A 22,021-nucleotide genomic window follows, 5' to 3' on the forward strand; every position below is an offset into this window, starting at 1 on the left:
GTGGGCAAAAATTTGGCATAATGTTGGAAAGTGTGAGGTCATGCACTTTGGCAAAAAAAAATCAAAGAGCAAGTTATTATTTAAATGGAGAAAAATTGCAAAGTGCTGCAGTACAGTGGGACCTGGGGGTATTTGTGCATGAAACACAAAAGGTTAGTATGCAGGTACAGCAAGTGATCAGGAAGGCCAATGGTATCTTGGCCTTTACTGCAAAGGAGATGGAGTATAAAAGCAGGGAAGTCTTCCTACAATTGTACAGGGTATTGGTGAGGCCACACCTGGAATACTGCCTTGGTTTCCATATTTATGAAAGGATGTACTTGCTTTGGAGGCAGTTCAGAGAAGGTTCACTAGGTTGATTCCGGAGATGAGGGGGTTGACTTACGAGGAAAAGTTGAGTAGAATGGGCCTATACTCATTGGAATTCAGAAGAATGAGAGGTGATCTTATGGAAAAGTATAAGATTATGAGGGAGCTTGACAAGGTGGATGCAGAGAGGATGTTTCCACTGATAGGGGAGACTAGAACTAGGGGGCATAATCTTAGAATAAGGGGCCGCCCATTTAAAACTGAGATGAGGAGAAATTGCTTTTCTCAGAGGGTTGTAAATCTGTGGAATTCGCTGCCTCAGAGAACTGTGGAAGCTGAGACATTGAATAAATTTAAGACAGAGGTCAACAGTTTCTTAACCGATAAGGGATTAAGGGGTTATTGGGAGCAGGCAGGAACGTGGTCCTGAGTCTATAATCAGATCAGCCATGATTGTATTAAATGGCGGAGCAGGCTCCAGGGGCCGTACGGCCTATTCCTGCTCCTATTTCTTATGTTCTTATGTAACAGGCCGATGATAATCAGCCCTTGATGAATCGACTGACTCTGGCACATAGGGATGTGATCTTTGGGTTTGAGCTTCCCGTGTGCTAATCTTCTCCTTCTAACACCCTGTAAAAGGAGTTTACAAAAGTCATCACTGTAAGTACAGGATAGAACTTCAGAACATTCTCTCCTTCTTGTTCCTGTCCCATGGGCCATGCAGCGCCGATACACCTGGGTAATCTGGGCATGTCACTGATGGTAAAACCCGCAGCTCCCGCCCCGCTGGACACACACGTGACAACCAATGGGACAATGGTTTTCCTGGTGCCCTCTCCGCCCCTGGTGCCAGGCTCGGTACTCGGCCATCCTGTGAGGTTTGTGCCCTCCTCTCCCCCGCTCCCCCCAGCACCACTGGTGCCAGGCTCAATACTCGGCCATCCTGTGAGGTTTGTGCCCTCCTCTCCCCCGCTCCCCCCAGCACCACTGGTGCCAGGCTCAATACTCGGCCATCCTGTGGGGTCGGTGCCCTCCCCTGGTGCCAGGCTCAGTATATGCCCATCCTGTGGGGCCGATGCCCTCCCCTGGTGCTAGGCTCGTTATATGCCATCCTGTGGGGTCGGTATCGACCTTGCCAGGCTACATGACGTCACATAGACTGCGTTGCCAGGTTCATGATGTCACACACCTCACCTTGCTGGGGTTTTGACGTCACACACCCCTTCTTGCCGGGTTGATGACGTCACTGGTGCTGAGTGAACGGCGGCGCGAGTTCGAATCGCAGCCACGTGACCCGGAGCGAGCCGCCTCGGACTGTGGGAGTGGGCGGAGTAAATGGCAGATACAGGGCCGCGATTGGTGGGCGGCCTGTCAATCAGGTCAAACAGCCAATTGCAGGGGCGGACAACGCCTCCCTGAGCGTGCTGGGAGGCGGCACTGCGCATGTCCAGGATTCCCGGAGGCCGGCCGTTGGTGAAGGTAAACAAGATGGCGGAAAGTGAGCGGAGCTGAGCGGCACCGGGGGGAGAGGGGACCGAGGGAGAGTGTCCCGGGGGGGAGAGAGAGGGGGCCGAGGGAGAGTGTCCAGGGGGAGCGGGCAAAAGAGACCCACACACGCACACAGACTGACACAGGCACACCCCCAGAATGACTGGGGAGGGAGGAGACAGATGGGGGATGGGGAAAGCTGAGGAACTTCTGTAATTGTCCGTCTTCTCCTCTCCCCCTCCCCTCGGCCCCTCGTCACCACCGCCCGTCCCCGGGGGCCCAGTGAGATCAGACAGTGTGTAACCCGGGGGCCCAGTGAGATCAGACAATGTGTAACCCGGGGGCCCAGTGAGATCAGACAGTGTGTAACCCGGGGGCCCAGTGAGATCAGACAGTGTGTAACCCGGGAGCCCAGTGAGATCAGACAGTGTGTAACCTGGGAGTGGGCTCAGTGATTTCAGACAGTGTGTAACCCGGGGGCCCAGTGAGATCAGACAGTGTGTAACCCGGGGGCCCAGTGAGATCAGACAGTGTGTAACCCGGGGGCCCAGTGAGATCAGACAATGTGTAACCCGGGGGCCCAGTGAGATCAGACAGTGTGTAACCCGGGGGCCCAGTGAGATCAGACAGTGTGTAACCCGGGGGCCCAGTGAGATCAGACAATGTGTAACCCGGGGGCCCAGTGAGATCAGACAGTGTGTAACCCGGGGGCCCAGTGAGATCAGACAGTGTTTAACCCGGGGGCCCAGTGAGATCAGACAGTGTGTAACCCGGGGGCCCAGTGAGATCAGACAGTGTGTAACCCGGGGCCCGGTGAGATCAGACAGTGTGTAACCCGGGGGCCCGGTGAGATCAGACAGTGTGTAACCCGGGGGCCCAGTGAGATAAGACAGTGTGTAACCCGGGGGCCCAGTGAGATCAGACAGTGTGTAACCCGGGGGCCCAGTGAGATCAGACAGTGTATAACCCGGGAGCCCAGTGAGATCAGACAGTGTATAACCCGGGGGCCCAGTGAGATCAGACAGTGTGTAACCCGGGGGCCCAGTGAGATCAGACAGTGTGTAACCCGGGAGCCCAGTGAGATCAGACAGTGTGTAACCTGGGAGTGGGCTCAGTGATTTCAGACAGTGTGTAACCCGGGGGCCCAGTGAGATCAGACAGTGTGTAACCCGGGAGCCCAGTGAGATCAGACAATGTGTAACCAGGGGGTCCAGTGAGATCAGACAGTGTGTAACCCGGGGGCCCAGTGAGATCAGACAGCGTGTAACCCGGGGGCCCGGTGAGATCAGACAGTGTGTAACCCGGGGAGAATTCTGGTGATTTTCTGTAAGTCCAGACGGGCGGAGATCTGAGGAAAAGGATAAAATCAAACAGAAATACTGGACATATACTTTTCTGAAACATTGGAAAAACACTTTACATTACATTCCACTTCACAACATTAATCTTCTAACTTTCTGCCCTGTGATAATTAGATCCCAGTGAATGGCGGAGTGATTGAGAAAGTTCTACAGCTGGAAGGTAACAGGGATTGTGGACTGAGGAACAACAGCAGGTGAACCAGCACAGGATTGAGAGAGCACCAACCAGTGAGCCTCTTCCGATTGAAAGCGCTTCAATCGATTGACTGGGGAGAAAGGTAAGAGAAAGTGCCATTTACTCAGATACACACCGGTCCTGTAGACAGTACACACAGGTTACAAGGTAAGACAGGAAATGAGACCGGGACAGACTAACCACCGAGCACAATTATCCAGCATGAGGCCGTGCAATGGGATGTGAAGTGAGATCAGTTTTTCAGAAAATTAGTTAAACATGATTTCCCCTTCATGAATCCATGTTGCGTCTGCTTGATTGCACTATTCCTATCTAGATGTCCCGCTATTTCTTCCTTAATGATAGCTTCAAGCATTTTCCCCACTACAGATGTTAAACTAACCGGCCTATTGTTACCTGCCTTTTTTCTGCCCCCTTTTTTAAACAGAGGCGTTACATTAACTGCTTTCTAATCCGCTGATACCTCCCCAGAGTCCAGAGAATTTTTGTAGATTATTACAAATGCATCTGCTATAACTTCTGCCATCTCTTTTAATACCCTGGGATGCATTTCATCAGGACCAGGGGACTTGTCTACCTTGAGTCCCATTTGCCTGTCCAGCACTACCTCCCTTGTGATCATGATTATCTCAAGGTCCTCCCTTCCCACATTCCCGTGACCAGCAATTTTTGGCATGGTTTTTGTGTCTTCCACTGTGAAGACCGAAGCAAAATAATTGTTTAAGGTCTCAGCCATTTCCATATTTCCCATTATTAAATCCCCCTTCTCATCTTCTAAGGGACCAACATTTACTTTAGTCACTCTTTTCCATTTTTACTATCTGTTTTTATGTTTTGCCCAAGTTTACTTTCGTAATCTATCTTTCCTTTCTTTATTGCTTTCTTAGTCATTCTTTGCTGTTGTTTAAAATTTTCCCAATGTTCTAGTTTCCCACTAACCTTAGCCACCTTATACGCTATGGTTTTTAATTTGATACTATCCTTTATTTCCTTGGTTATCCACGGCTGGTTATCCCTTCTCTTACCGCCCTTCTTTTTCACTGGAATATATTTTTGTTGAGCACTATGAAAGAGCTCCTTAAAAGTCCTCCACTGTTCCTCAATTGTGCCACCGTGGAGTCTGTGTTTCCAGTCTACTTTAGCCAACTCTGCCCTCATCCCACTGTAGACCCCTTAAGTACTCTGAGCTGCAGGCTATCAGGCCCCGGGGATTTATTGGTCTTCAATCCCATCAATTTCCCTTACACAATTTCCCACCTAATAAGGATTTCCTTCAGTTCCTCCTTCTCACTAGATCCTCTGTCAGCTGGTATTTCCAGAAGGTTATTTGTGTCTTCCTTCATGAAGGCAGAAGCAAAGTATTTGTTCAACTGGTCTGCCATTTCTCTGTTCCCCATTATAAATTCACCTGACTCTGACTGCAAGGGACCTACGTTTGTCTTTACTAATCTTTTTCTCTTCACATATCTATAGAAGCTTTTACAGTTAGTGTTTATGTTCCCATCAAGCTTCCACGTATACTCTATTTCCCCCCCTCCTACTTAAACACTTTGTCCTCCTCTGCTGGATTCTAAATTTCTCCCAGTCCTCAGGTTTGCTGCTTTTTCTGACCAATTTATATGCCGCTTCCTTGGATTTAACACTATCCTTAATTTCCCTTGTTAGCCACGGTTGAGCCACCTTCCCCGTTTTATTTTTTGCTCCAGGCAGGGATGTACAATTGTTGAGGTTCATCCATGTGATCTTTAAATGTTTGCCATTGCCTATTCACCGTCAACCCTTTAAGTATCATTTGCCAGTCTATTTATAGCCAATTCACGCCTCATACCATCGAAGTTACCTTTCCTTAACTTCAGGACCCTAGTCTCTGAATTAACTGTGTCACTCTCCATCTTGATAAATAATGTTACCATATTATGGTCACTCTTCCCCAAGGGGCCTCGCACAACAAGATTGCTAATTAGTCCTTTCCCATTACACATCACCCAGTCGAGGAAGTCCAGCCCTCTAGTTGGTTCCTCGACATACTGGTCGAGAAAACCATCCCTAATACATTCCAGGAAATCCTCCTCCACCGTATTGCTACCAGTTTGGTTAGCCCAATCTATATGTAGATTAAAGTCGCCTATAATAACTGCTGTACCTTTATTGCACGCATCCCTAATTTCTTGTTTGATGCTGTCTCCGACCTCACTACTACAGTTTGGTGGTCTGTTCATAACTCCCCCTAGCGTTTTCTGCCCTTTGGTATTCCGCAGCTCCACCAATACAGATTCGACATCATCCAAGCTAATGTCCTTCTTTACTATTGTGTTAATTTCCTCTTTATCCAGCTCCATTTCCATTTCCTTTCTGTCTATCCTTCCTGAATGCTGAATATCCCTGGATGTTGAGTTCTCAGCTTTGGTCACCCTGGAGCCATGTCTCTGTGATGCCAATTATATCATATTCGTTATTTGCTGCCTTCGCAGTTAGTTCGTCCATCTTATTACGAATACTCATCGCATTGAGGCGCAGAGCCTTCAGGCATGTCTTTTTAACTCACTTTGCCCATTTAGAATTTTGCTGCAATGTGGCCCTTTTTGATTTTTGCCTTGGGTTTCTCTGCCCTCCACTTTTACTTTTCTTCTTTTTATCCTTTGCTTCAAATATTCGACACACTGTGTTTGAAACAAAGCTGATTTATTTCATATTTATACACAATATTAATCTCTAGCTCATATATAGGGGTTATTAAGATCATCAGAAACAAACAGTAACTGCCAGAATGAACATGGTTCAGTGCCCAATGCAATCACAGTAAATCCTGTTCCATTCACAAATTCAATCTGTCAATGGCGAGGCTTTTATCCGGCATGCCCCGCGAGCGAGAATGTGCCGCACCCAGACTACAGGACCTCAGTGCGCAGGCGCGGATCCTGGTTGGGTTTGGAGCATGCGCAGTCCGTGTAATGGCGGAACGGACACGTTTCGCATACGCTGTTCAGAATTGTCATTTTCAGCGGGTCTGAGGGGAGCAATGGACCAGCGGGGAGCCGCGAAGGCTTCATAAACAACCGGTGCCCGCCGCAAGCCCGGAATAATAACCAGAACATCGGCGGTTGCAGCTTCGGGGCTTTTTCCCGGTCACAGGCCCAGTCTAACGGAAGACAGTTTCAGCACTCCGCCATCTTGATTCAGTGAGTAGCACAGCGCATGTATGGCCATCTTGGTGCAGGAACAAAGTGAATGATGTCATTGTCTATTTCCAACCGGGTCCGAGTGGGCAAAGGAATGTCACAGATAATTTATTCTCACTCTCCACACCTCGGATTTCTCACCATCTTCCCTAAAGACGATGCTCAGTTCTGAGCTTACGGTTTATGTTCACACAATTACATAAGAACATAAATATGAGCAGGAGTAGGTCATTTTGCCCCTCGAGCCTACTCCGCCCTTCAATAAGATCATAGCTGGTCTGATCATGGACTCAGCTCCACTTCCCTGCCCGCTCCCCATAACCCTTTACTCCCTTATCGCTCAAAAATCTGTCTATCTCTGCCTTAAATATATTCAATGACCCAGCCTCCACTGCTCTCTGGGGCAGAGAATTCCACCGATTTACAACCCTCTGAGAGAAGAAATTCCTCCTCGTCTCAGTTTTAAATGGGCAGCCCCTTATTCTAAGACGATGTCCTCAAGTTTCAGTTTCCCCTATGAATGGAAATATTCTCTTTGCATCCACCTTGTCGAGCCCCCTCATTATCATTAAGTTTCAATAAGATCACCCCTCATTCTTCTGAACTCCAATGAGTATTGGCCCAACCTACTCAACCTATCCTCATAAGTCAACCCCCTCATCTCCTGAATCAACCTAGTGAACCTTCTCTGAACAGCCTCCAATGGAAGGATATCCTTCCTTAAATACGGAGACCAAAACTGTACGCAGTACTCCAGGTGTGGCCTCACCAATACCCTGTACAGTTGTAGCAGGACTTCTCTGCTTTTATACTCTATCCTCCTTGCAATAAAGGCCAACATTACATTTGCCTTCCTGATTACTTGCTATACCTGCACACTAACTTTTTGTGTTTCATGCACAAGGACCCCCAGGTTTCTCTGTAATGCAGCTCTTTGCAATTTTTCTCCATTTAAATTATAATTTGCTTTTCAATTATTTCTGCCAAAGTGGATAACCTCACATTTTCCCACATTATACTCCATCTGCCAAATGTTTGCCCACTCACTTAACCTGTCTATATCCTTTTGAACATTTTTTTGTGTCCTCACAATTTTTGTATAACAGCAAACTTGGTCCCTTCGTCCAAGTCATTAATATAGATTGTAAATAGTTGAGGACCCAGTACCGATCCCTGTGGCACTCCACTAGTCATGTTTTCCAACTGGAAAATGACCCATTTATCCCGACTCTCTTTTCTGTTTAGCCAATCCTCTATCCATGCCATAACATATTACCCCCAACCCTGTGAACATTTATCTTGTGCAGTGACCTCTTATGTAGCACCTTATCGAATGCCTTCTGAAAATCCAAATACACCACCTTATTCACCCTGCTCATTACATCCTCAAAGAACTCCAGCGAATTTATCAAACATGATTTCCCGTTCTTAAAACCATGCTGAATCTGCTTGATTGAATCATGCTTTTCCAAATGTCCTGCTACTGCTTCCTTAATAATGCACTCTAGCATTTTCCCAACGACAGATGTTAAGCTAACTAGGAAATAGTTTCCTGCTTTTTGTCTGCCTCCTTTTTCAAATAGGGGCGTTACATTTGCGGTTTTCCAATCTTTTGGGACCGCCACAGAATCCAGGGAATTTTGGTAGATTACAACCAATGCATCCACTATCTCTGCAGCCACTTCTCTTAAGACCCTGGGATGCAAGCCATCAGGTCCAGGGGACTTGTCCGCCTTTAATCCCATTATTTTATTTAGTACTACGTCATTAGTGATAGTGATTGTATTACTTTCCTCCCTACCTACAGCCCCTTGATTATCCACTATTGGGATGTTTTTAGTGTCTTCTTCCATGAAGGACTCTTACGATTTGTTTTTATATTTTGTGCTAGTTTACTTTCATAATCTATCTTCCCTCTTAATCATTTTTTTAGTCGTGCTCTGCTGGCTTTTAAAAATTTCATAAACCTCTGGTCTCCCACTAGTCTTGGCCACATTGTATGCCTTTGTCTTCAATTTAATACCGTCCCTTATTTCCTTAGTTAGCCATGGATGGTTATCCCTTCTCTTACCATCTTTCCTTCTCATTGGGATATATTTTTGTTGCAGGTTATGAAATATCTCCTTAAATGTCTGCCACTGCTCATCAACCGTCCCATTCTTTCGTCTATTTTCCCAGTCCACCTTAGCCAACTCTGCCCTCATACCATTGTTGTCTCCATTATTTAGGACACTGGTTTGAGGACCAACTTTCTCACCCTCCAACTGAATTTGAAATTCAACCTTATTATGGTCACTCATTCCTCGAGGATCTTTTATTACAAGATTATTTACTCATTACACAGTACTCGATCTAAGATAGCCTGCTCCCTGGTTGGTTCCGCAACATACTGTTCAAGGAAACTATCCCGGATACACTCTATGGACTCCTCCTCAAGGCTACCCTGACCAATTTGCTTTGTCCAATTAACATGAAGTTTAAAATCACCCATAATTATTGCCATTCCTTTATTACAAGCCTCCATTATTACTTGATTTATACTCCGTCCAACAGTGTAGCTACTGTTAGGGGGCCTACAGACTCTGCCCGCCAGCGACTATTTCCCTTTATTATTCCTTATCTTCACCCAAACTGATTCAATATCTTGATCTTCTGAGCAAATATCGTTTCTCACTAATGCACTGATCCCATCCTTTAACAACAACGCTACCCCACCTCCTTTTCCTTTCTGTCTGTCCTTCCGAATTGTCAAATACCCCTGAATATTCAGTTCCCAGTCCTGGTCACTTTGCAACCACGTCTCTGTCATGGCTATCCAATCATATCTATTTGTACTGTCAACTCATCTATTTTATTACGAATGTTATGTGTATTTAGACAAAGATCTTTTAAATTTGTTTTTTTACCCTTTTTTCCTGCTTTTTTAACTCTGTCCTTCAAACTCACTTTCTACATTTTTGCTTTCTAATTCTAGCTTTACTTCCCTCCCTCCTGAATCTATTTTCAGGTTCCCATCCCCCTGCCAAGCTAGTTTAAAATCTCCCCAACAGCACTGGCAAACGCCCCCGCGACGATATTGGTCCCGGCTCTGTTGAGGTGCAACCCGTCCGGCTTATACAGGTCCCACCTCCCCCAGAAGCGGTCCCAATGTGTCAGGAATCTAAAGCCCTCCCTCCTGCACCATCTCTCCAGCCACACAGTCATCTGCTCTATCCTTCTATTTCTGAACTCACTAGCTCATGGCACCGGGACTAATTTTAAATATCACCCGAGACCATGTCACTGTTTATAATGACGCAAGACCCTGTCTCGGTTTATATTACATTTGACCCTGCCTCTGTTTATACTACACTAGACTCTGTTCCTGTTTATATTACATTAGACAGTACTTTGTTTATAAATAGAAGTATAGAGTACAAAAGTGTGGATATTATGATGAACCTGTACAAAGCACTGGTTCGGCCTCAACCTGAGTATTATGCCCAATTGTGAGCAACGCACTGAAGGAATAATGTGAAGGCCTTAGCGAGGATGCAGAAAAGATTTACGAGAATGATTCCAGGGATGAGGGACTTCAGTTACCTGGACTGGAGAAGCTGGGGTTGCAAGGGGGATAGAGTACAAAAGCAGACAAGTTCTGCTACAACTGTACAGGGTATTGATGAGGCCACACCTGGAGTACTGCGTACAGTTTTGGTCTCTGTATTTAAGGAAGGATATACTTTCATTGGAGGCAGTTCAGAGAAGGTTCACCAGGTTGATTCCTGAGATGAGGGGGTGGACTTATGAAGAAAGGTTGAGTAGTTTGGGTCTCTGCACATTGCAGTTCAGAAGAATGAGATGTGATTGTATTGAAACATAAAAGATACTGAGGGGGCTTGACAAGGTGGATGCAGAGAGGATGTTTCCACTCATAGGGGCATAGTTTCAGAATAAGGGGTCACCTATTTAAAACTGAGATGAGGGGGAATTTCTTCTCTTGAGGGTTGTAAATCTGTAGAATTCTCTGCCCCAGAGAGTTGTGGAGGCTGGGTCATTGAATATATTTAACATAAGAACATAAGAATTAGGAACAGGAGTAGGCCATCTAGCCCCTCGAGCCTGCTCCGCCATTCAACAAGATCATGGCTGATCTGGCCGTGGACTCAGCTCCACTTACCCGCCCGCTCCCCGTAACCCTTAATTCCCTTATTGGTTAAAAATCTATCTATCAGTAATTTGAATACATTCAATGAGCTAGCCTCAACTGCTTCCTTGGGCAGAGAATTCCACAGATTCACAACCCTCTGGGAGAAGAAATTCCTTCTCAACTCGGTTTTAAATTGGCTCCCCCGTATTTTGAGGCTGTGCCCCCTAGTTCTAGTCTCCCCGACCAGTGGAAACAACCTCGCTGCCTCTATCTTGTCTATCCCTTTCATTATTTTAAATGTTTCTATAAGATCCCCCCTCATCCTTCTGAACTTCAACGCGTAAAGACCCAGTCTACTCAATCTATCATCCCTCATCTCCGGAATCAGCCTAGTGAATCGTCTCTGTACCCTCTCCAAAGCTAGTTTATCCTTCCTTAAGTAAGGTGACCAAACCTGCACGCAGTACTCCAGGTGCGGCCTCACCAATACCCTATACAGTTGCAGCAGGACCTCCCTGCTTTTGTACTCCATCCCTCTCGCAATGAAGGCCAACATTCCATTCGCCTTCCTGATTACCTGCTGCACCTGCAAACTCACTTTTTGGGACATCCATCTGGTCCAGGACCTCATCCATTACTCCCAGGAGGCTGGTCTGTCGGTCGCCTTCCTATCCCTCGACCAAGAGAAGGCATTCGACAGGGTGGATCACGACTATCTGCTCGGAACTCTGCGCGCTTTCGGGTTCGGGACGCATTTCGTCGCCCGGATCCGACTTCTGTACGCCGCCGCGGAGTGTCTGATTAAGGTTAACGGGTCCTTGACGGCGCCCCTTCGCTTTGGGAGAGGGGTGCGCCAGGGATGCCCCATGCCCGGCCAGTTATACGCCGTCTGCGTGGAGCCTTTCCTGCGCCTCCTGCGGACGAGGTTGACGGGACTGGCTCTGCAAGGGCCGGGCGTGGAGGTCGTCCTCTCGGCTTACGCCGATGACGTGCTCCTCGCAGTAGAGGATCCCGCTGACCTGCGGAGGATGCGTGAGTGCCAGGAGATTTACTCGGCCGCGTCCTCCGCCAGGATCAACTGGGAGAAATGTTCCGGACTCCTGGTGGGTCAGTGGCGGGTGGACTCCCTGCCGGAGGAGCTCAGGCCTTTTGCCTGGAGCACGACCCATCTCCTCTATCTGGGAGTCTACCTTAGCCCCGACGAGGGAGCCTGGCCGGCGAACTGGCAGGAGCTGGAGGCCAAGGTCGCCGCTCGCCTAAGGCGCTGGACAGGACTGCTCGAGTGCTGTCCTACAGGGGTCGAGCGCTAGTCATAAACCAGCTGGTGGCCGCAATGCTGTGGTACCGGCTGGTCACTTTGACCCCTCCCCCTGCGTTTGTCGCCAAGATACAGAAGAAGCTGGTGGACTTCTTCTGGAACAACAGGAAGCACTGGGTCTCTGCCGCGGTCTTGAGTCTCCTGCTTGGGGAGGGCGGTCAGTCGTTGGTGTGTGTCAGCGCCCAGCTTGCGACTTTCCATCTTCAGACCCTGCAGAGATACCTTTACGCGAGCCCCCTCCTAGGTGGCGTGCTCTGGCGATGTATTTCTTCTGCCAGCAGCACGGCCTCAACTACGACACGCAGCTCCTGTTTGTGAGTGTGGGGGGCATCAGGACCGCCCTCCGGGAGCTGCCTGTCTTTTACAAGGAACTCATCAGGGTCTGGAACAAAGTCTCCACCAAACGCAGCTCTCCACCGGCTGGAGTGGCGGCCGTCTTGCAGGAGCCGTTGCTCGGGAATCCATACCTCCACGACCGAGGTTTTTTGTGGCGGTCGTATGAGAGGGCTGTGGCTGGTGAGGTGACCAGGGTCAGGGACCTACTCGATGGCGGAGGAGCGGGCTGGATGGCGCCAGACACGCTGGCGCGGCGCCTAAATTCTGCCAATGTCCGCCACGCGGCCGATGCCATCGAGTCGCTAAAAACAGCTCTGGGCCCCGACTCCGTTAGGTGCATCGAGGAGTCTCAAGCACGTGGGGAGATCCCGTCCGAACTGACCCCCGTCCGGACGGAATTCCTCATAGGCGCCAAACCCCGGAACCTCCCTCGGGGGCCAGCGCCTCACAACTTGAGCCGCCTCGGGGAAATCCCCTCCGTGCCTTTCAGTTCCGCGCGGAGGGGTTTCCTGTACGGGCTGCTCCTGCACACTCTCAACTTTGCCATCCTCGCCTGCCGTCCGAACACGCCATGGCGTACCATCTTGCCGTCCGGAGGAGGCGGGGGTCCCCGATGGAGGGCACTCTACACAGGGGTCCTCCCACTATTTGTCGGGGACTTGGCCTGGAGGGTGGTGCACGGAGCAGTGCCGTGCAATAAATTTTTAAGCCGGTTCATGGGCTCCCAGGCCGCCTGCAATTTCTGCGGTCTGGAGGAGTCCGTGTTCCATGTTTTTATTGAGTGCACGAGGTTGCAGCCCCTGTTTTGTTATTTAAAGGAGCTGCTCCTGAAATTCTGGCTGCACTTCAGTCCCACACTCCTGATCTTTGGGCACCCTGTGCGGAGGGGAGCGGGTAGGTCCGAGGGCCTCCTCGTAGGACTGCTCCTGGGCACGGCCAAGGGGGCCATCAGCCGGTCCAGGCAGCGGGCGGTCGAGGGGGTCGTTCAACCTGACTGCCTGCCTCTCTTCCGCGCATACATCCGGTCCAGGATGTCCTTGGAGATGGAGCACGCGGTGTCCACCGGTACGCTCGCGGCCTTCCGCGAGAGGTGGTCACCGGAGGGACTGGAGTGCATCATCACGCCCGGCAACCAAATTTTAATTTGACTTTATGTTTTTAAGTTAATTTGTTTTAATTGCCGGTGCTTTTAGTGTCCCCCTCCCCTTTTGTGGGGGGCACTTGGAGAAAAAATATGTTTTTGTGCCCCCAAAAAAACCCAAAAAAAACCACAAAAAAAATAAAAGGGTCTGTAAATGTTTGGTGTTTCCCCCAGATCGGGGGGGCACGGTTTAATGTTTTTTGTTTACTCCCAAAAAGAGTTTCATGCACAAGGACCCCCAGGTCCCTCTGCACCGCAGCATGTTGTAATTTCTCCCCATTCAAATAATATTTCCTTTTACTGTTTTTTTTCCAAGGCGGATGACCTCACACTTTCCGACATTGTATTCCATCTGCCAAACCTAAGCCCAAGCGCTTAACCTATCTAAATCTCTTTGCAGCCTCTCTGTGTCCTCTACACAACCCGTCTACACAACCCGCTTTCCCACTAATCTTTGTGTCATCTGCAAATTTTGTTACACTACACTCTGTCCCCTCTTCCAGGTCATCTATGTATGTTGTAAACAGTTGTGGTCCCAGCATCGATCCCTGTGGCACACCACTAACCACCGATTTCCAACCCGAAAAGGACCCATTTATCCCGACTCTCTGCTTTCTGTTTGCCAGCCAATTCTCTATCCATGCTAATACATTTCCTCTGACTCAGCGTACCTTTATCTTCTGCAGTAACCTTTTGTGTGGCACCTTATCGAATGCCTTTTGGAAATCTAAATACACCACATCCATCAGTCCACCTCTATCCACCATGCTCGTGATATCCTCAAAGAATTCCAGTAAATTCGTTAAACATGATTTCCCCTTCATGAATTCATGTTGCGTCTGCTTGATTGCACTATTCCTATCTAGATGTCCCGCTATTTCTTCCTTAATGATTGTTTCAAGCATTTTCCCCACTACAGATGTTAAACTAACTGGCCTATAGTTACCTGCCTTTTGTCTGCCCCCCTTTTTAAACAGAGGCGTTATATTCGCTGCTTTCCAATCTGCTGGTACCTCCCCAGAGTCCAGAGAATTTTGGTAGATTATAACGAATGCACCTGCTAAAGCTTCCGCCATCTCTTTTAATACCCTGGGATGTATTTCATCAGGACCAGGGGACTTGTCTACCTTGAGTCCCATTAGCCTGTCCAGCACTACCCCCCCTAGTGATAGTGATTGTCTCAAGTTCCTCCCTTCCCACATTCCTGTGAACAGCAATTTTTGGCATGGTTTTTGTGTCTTCCACTGTGAAGACCGAAGCAAAATAATTGTTTAAGGTCTCAGCCATTTCCATATTTCCCATTATTAAATCCCCTTTCTTATCTTCTAAGGGACCAACATTTACTTTAGTCACTCTTTTCCGTTTTATGTACCTGTCAAAGCTTTTACTATCTCTTTTTATGTTTTACTTTCGTAATCTATCTTTCCTTTCTTTATTGCTTTCTTAGTCATTCTTGATTGAGGTGAGGAAGTAGTGTCTCAAGCGAGCGTACTATGCTTAAACAAAGGGGACTACAGTGGGATGAGGGCAGAGTTGGCTGAAGTAGACTGGAAACACAGACTAAACGGTGTCGTTTAAAATTTTCCCAATCTTCTAGTTTCCCACTAACCTTGGCACCTTATACGCATTGGTTTTTAATTTGATACTCTCCTTTATTTCCTTGGTTATCCACGGCTGGTTATCCCTTCTCTTATCGCCCTTCTTTTTCACTCGAATATATTTTTGTTGAGCACTACGAAAGAGCTCCTTAAAAGTCCTCCACTGTTCCTCAATTGTACCACTGTTTAGTCTGTGTTTCCAGTCTACTTTAGCCAACTCTGCCCTCATCCCACTATAGTCCCCTTTGTTTAAGCATAGTACACTCATTTGAGACACTACTTCCTCACCCTCAATCCGTATTACAAATTCAACCATACTGTGATCACTCATTCCGAGAGGATCTTTTACTAGGAGATCGTTTATTATTTTTGTCTCACTACACAGGACCAGATCTAAGATCGCTTGCTCCCTTGTAGGTTCTGTAACATACTGTTCTAAGAAACAATCCCGTATGCATTTTATGAATTCGTCCTCAACGCTACCCCGTGCGATTTGATTTGACCAATCGATATGTAGGTTAAAATCCCCCATGATTACTGCCATTCCTTTTTCACATGCCTCCATTATTCCCTTGATTATTGCCCGCCCCACTGAGAAGTTATTATTTGGGGTCCTATAAACTACGCCCACCAGTGACTTTTTCCCCTTACTATCTCTAATCTCCACCCACAATGATTCAACATTTTGTTCATTAGAGCCAATATCATCTCTCACAGCTGCCCTGACATCTTCTTTGTTAACAGAGCTACCCCAGCTCCTTTCCCTTCTTGTCTATCTTTCCGAATTGTCAGATACCCCTGTATGTTTAATTCCCAGTCTTGGCCACCGTGCAACCACGTTTCTGTAATGGCCACCAAATCATACCCATTTGTAATGATTTGTGCCGTCAACTCATTTACTTTATTTCGAATGCTGTGTGCGTTTAGGTAGAGTGTTTTAATACTAGTTTTTAAACCATGATTTTTAGTTTTGATCCCTCCTGCAGCTCCTTTATATTCATACATATTGTCCCTTCCTATCACCTTGTGGTTTACACTTACCCCAGTGCTACTCTGCTCTGTTGCTTCCTGCCTTTTGCATTCTTTCTTGGGATCCTGTTCATCTGAGCTCTCACCCATTCGAACTAGCTCAGAGCCCTCTCCTGTGTTCCGAATACTCCTTGCATTGAGGCACCGAGCTTTCATGCTTGCCTTTTTATTACACTTAGATCATTTAGAATTTTGCTGTACAGTGGCCCTTTTTGTTTTTTGCCTTGGGTTTCTCTGCCCTCCACTTTTACTCATCTCCTTTCTGTCTTTTGCTTTTGTCTCCTTTTTGTTTCCCTCTGTCTCCCTGCATTGGTTCCCATCCCCCTGCCATATTAGTTTAACTCCTCCCCAACAGCACTCGCAAACACTCCCCCTAGGACATTGGTTCCGGTCCTGCCCAGATGCAGACTGTCCAGTTTGTACTAGTCCCACGTCCCCCAGAACCGGTTCCAATGCCCCAGGAATTTGAATCTCTCCCAGCTGCACCACTGCTCAAGCCACGTATTCATCTGAGCTATCCTGCGATTCCTACTCTGACTAGCACGTGGCACTGGTAGCAGTCCCGAGATTACTACTTTTTAGGTCCTACGTTTTAATTTAGCTCCTAGCTCCTTAAATTCGTCTTGTAGGACCTCATCCCTTTTTTTTAACCGATGTCTTTGGTATCAATGTGCACCACGACAACTGGCTGTTCACCCTCCCTTTTCAGAATGTCCTGCACCCGCTCCGAGACATCCTTGACCCTTGCACCAGGGAGGCAACATACCATCCTGGAGTCTCGGTTGCTGCCGCAGAAATGCCTATCTATTCCCCTTACAATCGAATCCCCTATCACTATCGCTCTCCCACTCTTTTTCCTGCCCTCCTGTGCAGCAGAGCCAGCCACGGTGCCATGAACTTGGCTGCTGCTGCCCTCCCCTGATGAGTCATTCCCCTCAACAGTACTCAAAACAGTGCATCTGTTTTGCAGGGGGATGACCGCAGGGGACCCCTGCACTCCCTTCCTTGCACTGCTCTTCCTGCTGGAAGGTGGAGATAGGCAGATTTTTGAGCAATTTGGGAGTAAAGGTTTATGGGGAATGGGAGGGAAGTGGAACTGAGTCCATGATCAGATCAGCCATAATCTTATTGAATGATGGAGCAGGCTCGAGGGGCCAAATGGTCTACTCCCGCTCTTATTTCTTATGTTTGTATGTTCTCCTTAGAGCAGGGAAGATTGAGAGGAGATTTGATAGAGGTGTTCAAAATTAAGAGGGGTCTTGCCAGAGTAGATAGAGAGATACTGTTCCCATTGGCAGAAGGGTCAAGAACCGGAGGACACAGATTAAGGGGATTGGCAAATGAACCAAAGGCAACACAAGAAAAAAGCCTTTTGCGTAGTGAATGGTTAATATCTAGAATGCACGGTCTGAAAGGGTGGTGGAGGCAGACTCAATCACAGCTTTCAAAAGGGAGTTGGATAAGTTCCTCAAAGAAAAACATTTGCAGGGCTGTGGGGTAAGGGCGGGGCAGTGGGACTAGCTGAGGTGCTCTTGCAGAGAACTGACTGGGCTCGATGGGCCGAATGGTCTTCTTCCACGCTGTAACCATTCTCTGATTCGATGGTTCTAACTCTATCAGCATAAGCCTCTATTCCCTTCTCCCTCACAGGCTGATCTGAAGTGCATCGATACTGGAAACACAGAGCGACCAATCCAGAGCCGCTCTGTATCAGGGTGGGCACTGGATGCGGAAGTCGCTCCCTGGCCTCCTGTGTGGGTCTGTTTGTTGCATCAGTTTGAGCTGGAGTGGAGAGGGGGGGAGAAGGTGCTGGGTTTAACCCCCAGTACCTCTGAGCCCAGTTGGGCCCAACAATTTCCGATGAGAGACTGTCAACGGCGGTGGATTCTCGGGGAGATTAGGTTGCAAAACACACACTGCCCGCACAATGTAGAAGAGTATTGTGTTAGGAACAAGTATTTCTGTACAGGCGTTCAATGTACAGATTTGTTTTAACCCATTCTTGGGATGTGGGTGTCGCTAGTAAGGTCAGAATATATTTCCAATTTCCATTTGCCCCTTGACAAGGTGATGGTGGGCCTTCTCGAACTGCTGCAGTCCGTGTGGTGAAGGTCCTCCCACAATGCTGTTAGGTGAGGAGTTCCAGGATTTTCACCCAGTGATGATGTAGGAACGGCGATATATGCCCAAGTCAGGATGGTGAGAGACTTGGAGGGGAACTTGGAGGTGATGGATTTCCCATGCACCTGTGCCCTGGTCCATCTCGGTGGGAGAGGTTGTGGGTTTGGGAGATTCTGTCAAAGTTCTGGTTGACTTGCAGATGTATAAAGTCCCTCCCCTTCACCCCGCCCACCTCTCCCTCCTCCCATAGAGGCCAGAGTCTTGTGTAGGCCCAGACCAGGTGGTGGGTTCCCGTCCCTGAAGGACATTAGTGACCAGTTGGGTTATTACCACAATCCGACAGCTTTCATGCTCACTTTTTTTCTGCAGACGGCTGCACAAATAGCCAGGTTCATTCAGCTCAATTTCACAACCTGCCTTTGTGTTTTTGTGGGTTCTCTCTCATCCAACCTTTTTCCTATTTGAAATTCACTTTACAGGGTATTAAACGGAGAGGATTTGTTGACCAGTGGCTCAAACCAAACATTACATTAAGATCTGACTGAGTCATTCAATTCATCGGGACCTGAATATCATCGGTCTTTGACCATGGAAGCAAAAAGCACTGTTCACAGCGGGGAGAAACTGCACACGTGCTCTGTGTGTGGACAAGGCTTCAGCCGATCATCCAACCTGGAGAGACATAAGTGCAGTCACACTGGGAAAAAACTGTGTAAATGTGGAGACCGTGGGAAACGTTTCAACTACCCGTCCCAGCTGGAAACACATCGGCGAGTTCACACTGGGGAGAGGCCATTCACCTGCTCCAATTGTGGGAAACGATTCACTTGGTCATCCAACCTGCTGACACACCAGCGAGTTCACACTGGGGAGAGGCCGTTCACCTGCTCCGATTGTGGGAAACGATTCACTTGGTCATCCAACCTGCTGACACACCAGCGAGTTCACACTGGGGAGAGGCCGTTCCTCTGCTCCGATTGTGGGAAACGATTCACTTGGTCAGCCGACCTGCTGAGGCACCAGCGAGTTCACACTGGGGAGAGGCCGTTCACCTGCTCCGAGTGTGGGGAAGGATTCACTCAGTCATCCCACCTGCTGAGACACCAGCAAATTCACACTGAGGAGAGGCCATTCACCTGCTCTGATTGTGGGAAGGGATTCACTCGATCATCCAACCTGCTGAGACACCAGCGAGTTCACAAGTGATTGCAGGGGTTGGATTCTGCTGTTATTGTTGCTGTTAATCACATCCCGACTGAACCGTGTTCATTCTGACAGTTGGAGTTTGTTTCCGCTGATGTTAATAACGCCTGTAACTGGACTGGAGTTTAATATTTGGGATATATACAAATAAATTAATGTTGCTTTCAACACATTGTTGTGGATTTTTGTCTTTCCCACCGGAGTGTTTAGCATCAGCTGGCTGAAGCTCAGAGAGGACAATCTGGGGGGAGGATCGTATGGGGGGAGTCTGGACACAGTCCTTCAGGGTCACACTGAGAGGGCCAAATGGCACTTTGGTCATTCTCATCTCTCTTCATTGACAGCAAAGTCGCCATGCGGGTTAATCTTGATGCGTGCAAGGTGTGGATGATATCCAGACAAGGGTGTTTAAAGTGATGGGACAGGTGCTCTGTCAGTCCCTTGCCCATATCTCCAACAGCTCAGTAGAGTCAGGGATTGTTGCCTGAGATTGGAAGGCAGCACGTGTAGTTCCCATTTTCCAAATTGGGCACAAGTCAGAACTCGTGAACTGAAGGCCCATCAACGTGACCTCGATTATGGGAAGGTGCTTGAAGGGATCCTGAGAGATGCTGTTTTCGATCATGGGGAAAGGGAAGGGGCCATTAGAGATACTGAACACGGATTCTGGTAAACATGGTCATGTCTTACAAACTAGCTTGAGTTTGTAAAGAAGCCGTTAGGTTGGTGGATGGGGGAATCCAGTTGACATTGTCTACCTCAGGGTGTCAAACTCATTTTCTATGGTGGGCCTTATCCAATATCCTGGCACTTGGCATGGACCACATTCAGCAAAATCTATTAATATAGGAATAAATGAAGATAAATTACATCAGAATTTACATTTAGCTTTTATTTACTGCCGCTGCTCCCCATCCCTGGCACCTCTTAGCTTGAGCATTCATGAACTGACCCTGCTCAAACAATAACCACAAGGATATCGCTGCATTGTTCTGCCTGTGACCACAAGGCTGTGTCACTGCCATACACAGATAGCGTTTCCTTGCTTCACATCTCCATACAAAAACCATCACTTCACACACCCCCTTTCTACACAATTGCAGCAGACATGAGCAAGAACGTGAGGCTTATTAAAAGACACATTTCATTACAGCAAAGGTTACACTGGGAGAAATGTTCAGTCATGTTCCATTACAGGCAAAATACCGGGCAAACCAGCTGCACACTGACACCTGAACAGTGCCTCATTGGCCTACAGGCTTTTCTTAAATAGATTTGTTGCTTGGATATAAACTTAAACCAGCTTTGCAGGTGTGATGCTCTATTCACACATTGAAGGAGAGAGAGATGCTCTGGGGTACACGCTAAGTCCAGTAGCTAGAAGTAATGAACAGACTGGGTTTTGTGTTTAGTGATCCCGGGCTTGTTACCAATACCAGCAAAGATGAAGCCTATGGAATAAAAGGGACAGTGAATACTGTCTCACTGCGAGCGAGTCAGAATGAGAAGCTTTAACAGCAGCCGATGTTTCACAAAGGGAGACCTCACCAGACCAAAGGACATTGCTGGTGTTTAATGGGCTGTTTGTGTCACTGGGCTACAGGAGGCTATTTGTGACAGAAGGAAAGCTGGTCACAACAAACAAACAGTTTACCGGCCTGTCCAGGGCCCACTCTGACCCCCACCTTCTCTCTCTCACTATTGATGGACACTGCTGCAGTAATTGCTCCTCTGACCTTTCCTCTCTTGTCCCTCCTACACGCCTAATACACGGCCCGACACAATCTCCCTCCCCCGACATCCTCACTGTGCTGGAATCCACACCGGTTTCTCCATCTGTTCCTTGTTCTCTTCCTGGATCCTGAAACTACAGAACTCACTCTTCCCCTCCTGCAGTCTACAGGCTCCAAAACTGAAGCTTGGTGGCCCTCAATCCCGACTCCTTGATTTATCTCCCCTTGCCCCCTGGGTGGTGTTCCACACTCTGAGCCTTGGGCCTTCCCCAGGGATTCTCAGTATGAACAGGGGGCTGTGTATTGAGACAGGATGTCCCAGCTCTTCACCTTTAAAGGGGCAAGGAATGGCCCTGCTTTATGATATCACTGCAGTGCCTAACAACCAACCTCCCTGAGCCCTGCTCATTATGGGCTGGGTTGAGCTCATTGCTGTTACAGGAAGGGAAACAGGAGCAGGATTCGACCCGTGTGGAGCCCAGGATTAATGGGGAGAGGTAAAGGATCAATTTATATCTTATTGAGTGAGAAATGTCATTGTCCCGGACACTCCCTGTCCCTCAGTATCTGTGTCAGGGAGCGACCGATGGGTTCACTCCATATCTAACCCATACTGTGCCCGATTGAAGAGTGTTTGATGCTCGGCATGAGATGCTCAACTCGATGAGCACAACATTTAGCCCAAAGATGATCAGATAAACCCATCAGCTTCTCCCTTAGACACAGGTCCTGAGGACAGGGAGTGTCTCTAATAATTTGGCTGGTGTCCTTGATCAAATTTAAACACTTCACTCATCTCTTTTTAAAATTAGTTCATGGGATGTGGGCATTGCCTCTCGTTAAATGCTAGAGAATATAGGCCTAGTCTACTCAATCT

General features: G+C 48.0%; 1 protein-coding gene and 1 long non-coding RNA gene across 2 annotated transcripts in view; both read left to right on the top strand.

Annotated features, from left to right (window-relative positions):
* The window catches only part of LOC139250063 (zinc finger protein 420-like), a 64,967-nt gene extending 45,427 nt beyond the window's left edge, over positions 1-19,540 (top strand). Inside the window, exon 4 of the mRNA XM_070872634.1 lies at positions 18,744-19,540. Coding sequence (XP_070728735.1) covers positions 18,744-19,414 — 671 coding nt within the window. The 3' untranslated portion in view covers positions 19,415-19,540. The remainder of the gene's footprint in view (positions 1-18,743) is intronic.
* Positions 1,784-6,555, top strand: LOC139250060 (uncharacterized). Its single transcript, XR_011591262.1, has 3 exons — positions 1,784-1,810; positions 3,276-3,439; positions 6,360-6,555. It is a non-coding gene; the product is annotated as an uncharacterized lncRNA (long non-coding RNA).
* Positions 19,541-22,021: the final 2,481 nt, after the last annotated feature.

Source organism: Pristiophorus japonicus, unplaced genomic scaffold (genome assembly GCF_044704955.1).
Source record: "Pristiophorus japonicus isolate sPriJap1 unplaced genomic scaffold, sPriJap1.hap1 HAP1_SCAFFOLD_343, whole genome shotgun sequence".
Taxonomy (NCBI): Eukaryota; Metazoa; Chordata; class Chondrichthyes; family Pristiophoridae; genus Pristiophorus; species Pristiophorus japonicus.